Source organism: Anas acuta, chromosome 3 (assembly GCF_963932015.1).
Source record: "Anas acuta chromosome 3, bAnaAcu1.1, whole genome shotgun sequence".
In the NCBI taxonomy this organism is placed as follows: Eukaryota; Metazoa; Chordata; class Aves; order Anseriformes; family Anatidae; genus Anas; species Anas acuta.
In genome coordinates, this window is record NC_088981.1 from 59,788,653 (window position 1) to 59,801,008 (window position 12,356).

The following is a 12,356-nucleotide window of genomic DNA, read 5'->3' on the forward strand; positions in this document are numbered from 1 at the left end:
CTGTAAATGTGCATGCCCTAGCAATAATATGCATCAGCAAACAATGGAAAGAACACATAGCAAATAATTCCAATCTGAATTTCTGCTTAGTTTTCCTTGGAGATTCACTATAGATAATGGATACCTATTACATTATTCACTGTGAGGAATATTTCTGCACCCAAATGAGGAAAAGTTATTTCTCCATCCATGCTTTTTCTCAGTATAATATTTTTACTTTGGTTCAGTGCTGCAAATTATCATGTGCAGGACCTATTTACAGTCATGGAGAACAATGAGTTTCAGAACAATGAGAAATGAGGCTAATGCTGTGCTATAATCTAGACAGAAACTGTTAATGTTGAAGCCCCAAATATCTATTTTTTTTTTTATTCTGATGTTTTAAAGGGAAAAGTTCTGAAATCTCCCACAATTTTTAGTCACTCAGTCTTCTAAAGTGGTACTGAATATTTATTTCTCTTCTCCAGAGTTACATCTAAAGCCATCTGAGAGATGAAATGTTAAATCTACTGTTAACAGTGTATCAGTCTGCTCAGTAGATGGGTCTTATTAATGTTTTGTCCACTCTATTTTTGATGCATCTTCCTCTTGGTTCCTCAAATTGGAGTTGAAGGCAAAAGTACCACGTACCCACAGATGCATATTACATTCCAGTGTAACCAGTAAACATGAAGAAATGTATTACATATTTTTAATTCACTTGAAAATATGCACATTTTTATAAGGTTTTTATTTGTCAATAAGCATTTTCTGTATTGTGCAATGTCCAGATAGCCACAGTCATCTATATAATGTTGCAAATAACACATAACTTTTACCCTGTCTACTAATAGACACTGAGAGACCATAGCCATTAAAATTAAACAAAGGAACAGTTTATCAGAGAAAACAGTGTCTTTGTCATCACTTGGGAATCTTTACACAGAAAACAGTTGTCTGTGTAACAGAAATGCTTTAATCTAACTCCTGGGAAAAAAAATCTGTTTGTGGTCTGCCTCTTGTGGTTGAAGCACTGTGGTTACTGAGGATCTGCCACTTGCGATGTTGTTTCCAAGACTGTAACGTCACATCTATGTGTGCTGATAATCTTGCAGCCCTGCTTTTGAAGTGACTGCCTTAAAGCCTGTGCAAGCAGACTGCAGCGGCACTGCATCCTGCAAGCCAAGGCCAGCACCTGACATGAAGCACCACTCTCAAAGACACATACAAAGTTTCACGAAGCTCAGCTTTGACTGGAATGGCCACTTGCTCCTCAGTAGCTCAGTCCATCTCCCATACAGCCCATGCTTTGGAAGTAGTGGTCCATAAGAAGGATATTAGCATAGCACTAGTAAGTGACTTGGTAAGTGAATTTAAATTAATGTGTTATATGTCTAGGCTTTCACACTGGTACTGTATTTTGTCCCCAGGCTATCACAAAAAAAAAAAAAAACACAACACATTGTCTCTCAGGCTGCAATCTGGAACAAAACATCTACTGGTCTTGGTAAGGAAACTTCAGTTCCCCACAAAGGCTGTACCTTGCAAACAGCACACAGAGAAGCCAGTCTTTACCAGACCACAAGGTCATGGAGTTGTTCCTTACATGGATCACTGAGATATCATGGACATACTTAAGAGTTCAAAGTCACATTCAGTTCCCATAAGAGGTATCATGTACTGAGGATTTCAACCACAAACTAAACATCTTACAACATAATATAGTGCAGAAAATAACATTTCCAAGTGTATTTATTGAGAAATAGTAAAGATGTACATAATTTTACAAGCTTTCAATTTTAATTTACATTTTCTTAAATTATGTAGGCCCTAATAAACTATAATCTTCTAATACATGACAGAGACCCTTGGCTTCAATTATATCTCAAAAATGCTGCTTTTGCTGGGATTTGGCTCATGTCACTTCAGCTCCTCTTCAGAGATACTAAATACCATATTCATTTAAAGCATATGCATGGTATCACTCTTGTAAAGAAGAGATGACTTTTGAACCAAAACCCTGGATCTGGATACACCCTCACAGCTAAACTCTAGACTTGCTACTGTGTGCCAAGTCCATGTTTCCCATAAACTCTGCAGTTCTGATTGGTTGTGGGACTTCACCTGCTCTGATATTATGTGTGCTTGTATACAGGATTTTGGGTTGGCATCTCTCTTGTTGGTGCTTACACTGGAACATACTCTGCATCTACTGTGGATGTAAACACTGCTGCTTCTAGTGGAATCAGTTCTGGGAGCTAGCTGCCACCTATACCTTTGTTCACTATCTCCATAGGCATCTAAAAAGAAAAATCATTTTTAGCTTTTGCTTCCTCTTTTACTGATATACTGAGCTGCATGGAGTTATATATCTATTACGTTAATACTTTGTGACTGCGATCCCACTGTGTTTGTATTCTGCAAGCTGACTATTCAAATGCCTAATGAACATTCAAGTTCTGTACTGACTGAAAACTGCTAATCAACAAAAGGCATTATATCCTATACTTCATTTGCACAAAATACTTGCAAACATGACATTGTGCTCAATCTTGGTTATTCAGGAGAGGATGAATGGAAGGCAGTTTCTAATGAATATGCTGTTGAATTAAAATGCACTCAATGTCAAAATGACCAACCTTCAGTTTAATCTACTCAGGCCCATCTGAAACAGTCTCACATGACTACAACTCTGCCTTGGTTATTTTCTCCTCTGTATAGTTCATGCAGTATATTATTATTATCAGAGTAAGTTCTTTCTACAAGGCAGTCTTACAAAACATAGTTTCATTCAAAGATATATATAACAAATTTTGCATAGGAAGAGAGTATTTGTATTCTGAAATTTTGCTTTAGAATTTTAAGATTATGAAGGTTTTTTTGAGATAAATCTTTGATTTTTTTGGTGCATTTTTGTGGATTTTTCATCTTTATAATTAACTTCTGCTACATTAAGACACAGAATCCAAATTAAAATCAGAACTTTGTCTTGTTCTGAAAAATTTCCCTCCTTTTGCCTCTATCTCCTCTCTGAAAGTCCGGTATATTAATTGAGCTGTACCTGCCATGGAGAGTTGAACATAACTCTACTGCAAACCTTTTATAAGAACTAATAATTGTTGCTGGTTATTGCTTGTTTTTACTTCTGATTTGGAAAAGAACACTGAAAAACTGAAACAAAACAAAACAAAACTTAAGAAATAAAATGCTTCATGCATTTAAATAACACTATCACTTGTAAAAAAAAATAAAAAGAAAAAAGAAAAGAAAAAGGAAAATAAATATAAGCTACTTCATCATACCAATTATTACTTTTTATTTTATTTTTTTAAAACAAAAACTTTTATGCAGGGATTCTCATGCAATGTTCTGATGCTGGAACTTGAGCGGGGCTTTTTGTTGAAAATTTTTCCTATTCCAGTAGAAACCCGTTTTTTCCTCACCTGAAAGACTATGAAAAGCTGGAACCACAGGTTTTATGAAAATGTACTTTTAGGCCAAATTTGAATAGGCAAATACTGTATATTTAAAGAAGGTATTTGTCATTTTTGCTTGTTGGACACACAAATCTATCACCCAAGTAGCTAGTGTATAATGATTTTATATGTCGCTAGTCTCATCTGATGGTTTCATACTTTCCAGTGATAAAAAATCATTAGTTCATTGTCTGGTGACTTGTATATCAAATTCCAAAGCAGCAAAGATTTCCATTTTTATGAAATTATAAAGGAGTTTTGCATTGGCCTTTTAATGGCTTTAGGCTTTCGCCTACCAAATAAGTTTCATGCAATCAACAAAGATGAAATTTGTTTAATACCTGATGACTAGACATATGCTGGCTTCACAGCACATGCTTCACAGCACATAGATGGAAGAACATCTCAGTGCTGACTACTGTGTTTGTGTAAGCATTCTGGAGTTTGCATTTAACATCTCTTGCACACTCGTAGCACAGGAAACCTTAGGCATCTAGATGTACAGTGATATACACCAAAAATCAGTTTCCTTCTTCTGCAATGAGAGATGAACCACTTGTAGTTTCTTCAGAGTGCTCAAGCTGCATGTAGGATGCTAGGGACCTTGTGTCAAATACAGAGCTTGCTCATTTTCCAAAGCTGAAAGGCAGCATGTTCAAAACTTGCAAGGTAATTATCACCATGTGGACCATAATTATTAATAGAAATGAATAAAATTAAGGTAATATATTTCTCAATATTTCTTCATTAAAAATCCCTTACTTATCTGCTGTTCATATATCTGACATGCTATTGAAATTTCTGGATTCAAAGACTCTTAGTGTTGCTTCTGTGTAATCACAGAATCACAGAATTACTCTTATGTAATCAAAAATAGGTGAAGAAAATCATGTTGACCCAAGACAGAAGACAAATTTATGTGGAACACAATGGAAAAGCCACCAAAATGCTGTTATATTTACCAAGCTAGACTGTGCTCCTGAAAGGGTCAATGTCATAATGCCAGCAATTCCAGCAGCCTGTGTTGATCCTGAATATACTAAATGTAGAATAATTTATGCATCTGACTGGTAAGAGATTCTTTGGGATTTTTTTTTTTTTCTTTCTAAAGAACTCGTGTTTTATCCCTTATCTGTGCTTAATACCGCATTTTCACCCTCTGGTAATGCCACCAGTGATCTCTAGGTACCTTTTTCTGCTGGGTGGGAATTTGTTCTTTCACACACAGCAGATGTACTCACTGTATGGCTTTCAGAAGACTAAGTAATTCACGAATATGGCTCTTAGCACTCTCATCAGAGAATCAAGAACTGATGCTGAAGGTGTTAAACACTTTTTTTTTTTTTTTTTTAGCTTTCAAGGTAGCGGTCCCCAATATCAACCTCCCAACATACTCTTAACTTTCCTCAAACAATCAATGGAATTACTGAGAATCCGAATAAAAACACAAACTTTCCTTTATTATTTTTTTTTCTTACTGCAGCAAATACTTAAATGCTTTGGTGCAGCCCTGCTCTTTGATTTCTTTGAATTTCAAATTTGGTCATGTCAAAAATTATCACAAAATCTTTTTTTTTGTTGTTGTTTTGTTTTTTTGTTTATCTACATAGTTTTTAACCAAAATTACATTATAACACACAAACACAGTCTTTTCTTTAAGGCACAACACATCATTATGCACATTCTGTTTGCCAAACTTATAAAAGAGACAATATTATATAACCCTCTCCCTCCCCTGTCCCCCCAAAAAAGAAAGAAAAATTGCATCCACTTCCAAAATCAGCTGCTAATAAAGTCACAGTAAATTATTTTCATCAATAATTTACACAAATTACAGGTCTAGACAGGATTGTCATTATACAGTCTGAGTGCATTCCAATTCAGATTTTCTGGGTTAGGTAGGCTAAAGTCTGGTTCAAACCTCAGTGCTGAGAATATATCCCATTTTGAGGAATGTTGTTGAACACCACCTTGTCGGTTGGAAAACGCGTGTTGGTGCTTTGCCAGTTTGAGTCCTTTGTTCACTCCTGTCAGGGCTCATTTGGTGTGTACCAGCAACCTCCACAGTTTTAATTCATTTAAAAACGTTGCATATATAAGACCATAGAGCTTCCTTACGTAGCACTAATGTTTTAACTCCATTCAGCAATCTGAATTCTTCAATTTGGAATTTTTAATTCCAAATATTTCTTCCCTTCTTAAGACAATTCATATGTGTAAAGCCAGAGGCACTGAATCACACATAAAATTTCAGTGTACTTGAAATATATATATATATAAAAAGGATCGCCAACTTTAGAACACAGTTACAAATACTCTAGTTCCAGTGCTTGATGGAGAGCCAAGAGGTCCGAATGACTGGATATCCTCCAGAAAGGCATGTTGTGCTGTGTTTATCAGAGGGGGGAAAAAGGTCAGGAACAATGAATGCTATGACAGAGCGTGGTGTCTGATAACAAGTCTAGTCAGATTACCACCATGGATTTTACACCACTGTGTTTTAGGATTGATTTTTGCTAGTAAGGTACTGACAAAAATCAGGCCAAAATAGATCTGATGTTAATAGCTCAACTGGAAGTAAAATAATTAGACAGTCTTTCTTAATAGTGTCTTTGGAAAGAGCCCATTATTTATGAAGGGCTATTTGCTATATTTTTATTATGGAAACCCATACAAAGGAGCATTAACGGTTTCTGCTCCACTTGTTATACTTTGCAAGCTCATCTGACGAAGTTATAGGACTTTCATTAAATGAGGGTTCACACACAACACTTTAAAACAGAGTTAAATTACAGTTTTGTCCTTATAGGAGAAAAAAAAAAAAAGGGGAGGGTGGGGGAGAAAATAGCACATTTCAGTTTCTAAAAGAAGATAGTGTGTTACAAAAAGCATCAGTGTATAGTGCAGGTATACGCACTACTCTTTCAGCAATTTTTCAGGCTACAATAAAAATTATACTTTCAAGTTCTGTTCAGTTCTGTTCAGTTCAAGTTCTGTTCAGATCTATTTGTAATGGGCATCCGTCCCTCTGAATTCTGTATCTATTCATGCAATACAGCCAACATTAAGAAAAAAGCATGCCAAACTGGAAAGAAGTACACAATCCAACCACCTTAGTTTAGCACAAACTATGAAAGACCCATCACCAGTACTGTACCTATATCAAGGAACCATTTGGAATGAGCATTTCAGATATTTTCACTTTCTTTTAATTCTAATTACATTGTAAAAACTTACTACTAAAAACACGCTTAATTTTACTGCTGCTAGGACAAAGATATTTATGTAAACTGCCCTGTGCAGATGTCCTGAGGCAAAAATTTTCACTTTTCTGAACATTTTCAGGGCCCATACTATGAAATACAGTTCAAATTATTACCATTTTCATCTTTTTGAGCATGAAAACTTATCTGGTGAAGTTTAGACTTTTGCTTGTAAGATGAGGAAACAATCCTTCCAGATTTATTTATTTTTTTTTTAATTTTTAGAAACACAGATTTGGTGCACAATCAGTATGCTGTTTTCTTTTTCCATTTACAGATGTGTCTTTCTTGATGCAAATGAAGCAAACTATTAATATTTGCTTCTAAAAATTATTAATTCATCATATTTTCTCCAGCTACCTACATACTTTTGTTAATGTTAACAAAAAATCTTCACAGTCCTTTTAATGGTTTTCCACATTCTCTGTAACATTTCTCTTGAAACCACTCTGTTTTCACTGCTTTAAAACAGTGAAAATGAGCACCCAACCTTCATGTCAAACCCCTGCTGTCTTCTTTTTATCTGTAATTTGCTTGAAATAGTCAGACATTTTTGACCCAATCATTTTTTTGGGGGGGTCTATTTTTAAATAATTTTGCATTTTTTTCATTCCAAACTGAAATGAAGCAAATGCTAGAATCCAAATGGTTCATTTTACTATAAGTGCTGATCTCATCATGCTCTTGTTGCCTTGCACCTGTAGACTGAAATTATTTGTCATTCTGCCATTGTGCAACACTGACAGAAATGCAAACAGAAAGGCTTGCATTAGTAGCTATGTATCACACCAACATTTCAGGAGACAGGTTACCTTTTTTGCTGCCTGTTCTTCTTCTACACCATCCCCAATTACAACATACACTACTTTTCTGCCAAACCTTTGCATTATTCGTTCAAAGCAACTTTCTTTTCCTGGAAGATAAATGAGATAAGAGTTCAGAGTGAAGTTACCTGATTAGCTGCATGCTCCTCATCTCGGCCATCTCCAATCACAACATAAGTTATGTTAGTGCCAAATCTGGACACTATACGCTCAAAACAGCTCTCTTTGCCTGAAAAACAATGCACTACTTGTTCAAGTTATCAAGCAAGTTATCATGACACTCTACAAAGGATTATTGTAGTGGTAAGACATTGCTACTACTACTACTTTTTTATAGTTTCCAGCCTTGGGACTTAGAGCTGAGACTGCTGAGAAGGAATTAGTTCACTTAGTGATTCTAAGATGATTCAGATAAACATAAATCTATTAAGAGTTTCAGGAAAGCCACTAAGTAAGATGAAGAAATTAGAAGCATTGTGAAAATGAATAGGTTAGTGAAAGAATAAATGAATTTAAATGTTTCCCTATTATTGTAGTAATAATATTTCAAGGACAGCTACAATTTTAATTTTAACGTATCTGCAAAAATGCATCATGGAACAATGGAAAATGTGTTTGGAGAACAACGGACACAGAAAATAAAATAAGACAACAGGTTCCTGGGAGAAATTCCATGAAGTATCTGGCTCTTTAGAGGATAGTGAAAACAAGCAGGCTATCCCAGTAACAACAAACAATAAACTGCAAAGTCATCTACCCATCTTCCCAAGCTTCAGTTTTATCACTAAATGCTTATGCTATTGATAATTAAACTGTTCAGATATGATAATTTCACTGTTTCCACAAGCAATCTCCATATTTAATTAACTTTTCCATTAGGAAATTTCTCTTTGATTTGCAACCTACACATGCAATTAAATCATCACTTATTGTCATACCTCCCAGCAGTGTGGAGAAAGATTCTTTCTTTCCTCTTTGCAATAGTTTCATACCTGCTTTGTTAGTATGTCCTCTCCACATACCCTAAACCCCGCCCCAGGCTTTTCAGTTTCTTCTCACGAGCTCCTTAGTTCTAGATCTATGATTCATAGTGCTCTTCTCTTGCCTTTTTTTTTTTTTTTTTTCAGCTGGAAGAGGGTTATGATTGCAAAAACTGTTGCACGTATTAACTGTTGAACGAGGATGAGATTTCATTATGTGCAAGCAAAAACTACAGTTTTTTTCCTGTGCTCAGCATAGTGCAGAGTTCACTGAGATGAAAAGTAGATCTTGTACTCAAAAGAGTTTGCGTGTTCCTGACGTGGATGTAACTCTAGCCACACTGCTGTTAGGAAGGAAATCATGGTGCAGGACTCCTTCCACAGAGCCTCCAAAGACTTTACTTCACTCTCTACCCCCTTCGGCACAATGTTGGCGTGATTTCATAATGCTCCTTCCTTTGGCCTGAGTGCAATCTCAATAACTGAAGCCAACATATACAGGCTGTATGACAGATGACATTAATTCCAGAGGTTGTTCAATGTTATGTTGTTTTGAGGCTACTTTGTGCCTTGACTTTTTTTAAAGGATTCAAGGCATTTCTGTGTCAAGGGATGAGCTAAAGCTAATTAACAGGTAATGGAGATAATTGATTTTCCTGACACTTTATATTTTTAGTTTTTAACTTCTTTTCACAAGCTTTTTCACTTGTGAAAATCATTAAGGAGATGAATTGTAATACTTTTGTAAATGAAGTGTCAATCTCCTTGTTATACGAGATATCACAGGTATTGAAATTAAGCATTCTTACATTAATAAATCGTAAATCACAAAACCTGCCAAAATTATCTGTCATTGTAGGCTGTGTCATATCTCACAAGAATGGTAACTTTTCTTATGCTGCAAGACAATTTGGGATCTGATTTCCAAATGCCATGAATTTCCAAACTTTACACAAGCCTGTTCTGTTGTATGCTAGCAATAGGATATGGCATCCATCAGCCCAGCTTCTTTTGGTACCAGTTTTCATTACCCTCAGTGATATACTATGATTGCAGGTAAGCTTCTGTTTCTGAGGCTTTTATTCAGTATTGGAAACTTTATGCCTTTGGGAATAACCAAAAGGAAGCTGAATTTGGATTATTACTGACATAAACAACTTTAAACATTCATGTTTTAAATAACAATGTAAGAGTAAGTTGTTTTGAATCCATTCAATACAGACAAAGAATTATTGATAATGCAGTGTAGTCAGAATAGATAAAAGAATAATTTTCTTACCTATTTTGGTTGCACTGTAAATATTTTCAATAGGAAAAGCTCCTCCTAAGCTGTATAACAAGACTTTTGCAAGTGCTGGGATAAGCTGGGTTGTTGTTACCAACACATTTACACAGTTACTCCTAAAAAGAGAGAAATAATTTAAATTTGAATAGTTTAAAATCATTACCCAAATGCTGATGAGGTGAACCAGCTGTAGAGCATATTTTCAAGATTCCTCTACATTTACTTTCACTCACAGGGTTTTGCTATTCAGCACCATCACTTCCAGAAAAATATACATAAACATTTTGGCAAAATCCTTTAAGACTTATGTTGGCATGATTTGCAGGAAGTATTCCATGCTGATTTATGAAAACCAGGTCCTTGAAGATGAGTCCCTTGAAATAGACATATAAGATCACTAACTGCCTCTGAGAATAGACGTCTCAATGACTTCAAAGCATCATTTTCCTGCTGGTGATTACTTGGCACTAGCTACCAGCCAAACTGAAGTGTTAGGAGAAAGAAGAAATACCATTTGTTACTCCTGTCTTGAGGGAAAATAAATGGCCAGTATACATTTCTGCACACTGACATCACTTTCTTCATGTTTCAAGAATAAGAGTTTTTCTGAGAAAAGGGAGAGAAGATAACATTGAATGGAGTGGTTGAAAAGTTGAATGGAGAAGCTGAGTTAGCTTTTACACAACAGAAAACTGAAGGCCAGGCCATTGCAGACACAACAACAGTATGACTGTGATGTGAACATGGAGCTGAGAGCCACTAGTTGTGACTTTTGATCCTGGTCCTTCCAAAAGCTCCAAGCAAGACCACAGGGTGCTATTTCTGTGTTAATGTATCTCAGCTTCCTGTCAGTAACATTTAGGTAATGTTTAGCTGCCTCATGGGTATATTTTCTGAAGATTTATAACTGTACAATTCTTTGAGACAAGATAAAAGACTATTATTTAACCGAGCAAGTGATAACTCTTCCATCAAATTCATCTTCGAAAGCTCAACGGATCTTTACTATACAGTGTTTTTCTGAAGATTAGCAATTTGGAAAGAAATGCAGAGCTACATATGGTAGCGTACACAATTTTCATTTAACATTTTTTTGTTAAAGAAAAATTGCTTAACTTTTTTTTTCTTGAGGTGCTTAAGACTGTTAAAAAAATAAAGAATGGCTGAGAAGCTTATTGCAAAAGTAATTACATTTAAAGTCATTTTCAGCATCTTTTCATGTTTGCTCTTTTAATTTAATGCTGATTGCTTTTTCCCAGACTTATTCAGAAGGCAAGATGGCTTAACATTGCTCTTACATTACAGTTTTAAACCATTTTTATTGGGGGGGGGGGGGGGGGGGGAATTTCTAATGAAATACATATTAATATTGAAATACATATTAAATGAGTAATCAGCAGCATTGCTCACAGCTTTATTACTTCAGAAGAACAATTGATTTTATGTCTCATGACTGGGAACCCAGAATTTTATCTCAGTTGTAGCATCAAACAAAGATATTAATTCTTCTGAAAACTTTTATATATGCTTAATCATACTGATTAATTTGGAACAACTGAAAGAAAATGATTTTGTGTTCTGGGATTTATATAGTATTTAGGTACCACTGCAAATAGGCATGAACATTGAAGCCCAGAACAGAAACCTGGAGTTCAGAGGATGTTGCCTGCAAGATAATAAAGGGTGGCTCACAATTTTAAAATACTCTTTCAATGTACACAGGAACATATACCACATTTTGAAAGACTTTTCATACTAGTAAATGCTGGAATCACAGAAAATGAAATCAATTTCCGTAGAATCTTTCCTATGTCCTGTTCAAAAGTCATGTTAGACTTATACTGTTCTTTGAGCGTACTAGTGCATTGTAACCTAAAATGTCAGAAATAGATATTGCATATCCAAAGCTAAAAAATAAATATATATATTTTTAATAGTAGACTCAATACATACCTTGTGCTGATAATTGATAATGATTTAAGTGCATTTGTTAGCCAGGAGTCTGTCAGAGCTTCAATCTCTGCTCTTAATTGCAACCATGCATCTCTTTTAGCAGGTCCCAGGAGTCCTTTTATGTAAAAAAGCAAGAAAATAAATAAAATTAAATTCTGTATTACTTGGAATGTATATATTTTTGCTATTTGTTTCAATTTTACATTTCACCACAATATGAAAAAACATCATCCTATTATTTTTCATATATTCAGTATACATGACTATGTTCAAAGTGTACTTCTAAAAAGTACATATTTTTCAAACCAATCTTGGATTTTTGCAATCTTGGATGCATTAGGAGATTCTATAAGAAAAACTTAGTAAACCTATGTATATTAATGATTCAAGTATTCTTAATATATAAAAACTCCATTCATGACATAAATGAAGGGCAAGGCAGAACAATTAAAAGCCGTCCAACTATTACTACCCTTTGCTCTTGTTGCTTTATCCTGTGGCATTTAAAGACTCTGAACTACTAAACATAAAATATACATATGCCAGATTTAGGTAATTTAGAAAATCATTAAGCTAACGACTAATTCACTGTCCAT

At 35.0% G+C, this 12,356-nt stretch overlaps 1 protein-coding gene across 27 annotated transcripts in view; it reads right to left on the reverse strand.

The window, feature by feature from the left end:
• Positions 1 to 4,894: 4,894 nt before the first annotated feature.
• Positions 4,895 to 12,356, reverse strand: part of EYA4 (EYA transcriptional coactivator and phosphatase 4) — a 152,825-nt gene continuing 145,363 nt past the window's right edge. For 21 of the 27 annotated variants that reach the window (XM_068677373.1, XM_068677372.1, XM_068677366.1 and 18 more), the window contains 4 exons: positions 11,761 to 11,875; positions 9,802 to 9,923; positions 7,531 to 7,631; positions 4,895 to 5,842 (listed from right to left, as the gene is read on the reverse strand). In XM_068677373.1, coding sequence (XP_068533474.1) covers positions 5,762 to 5,842; positions 7,531 to 7,631; positions 9,802 to 9,923; positions 11,761 to 11,875 — 419 coding nt within the window. In that variant the 3' untranslated portion in view covers positions 4,895 to 5,761. Of the gene's footprint in view, positions 5,843 to 7,530; positions 7,632 to 7,670; positions 7,772 to 9,801; positions 9,924 to 11,760; positions 11,876 to 12,356 lie in introns of all 27 variants that reach the window. The other 6 variants (XM_068677370.1, XM_068677383.1, XM_068677379.1 and 3 more) reach the window with 1 other exon arrangement.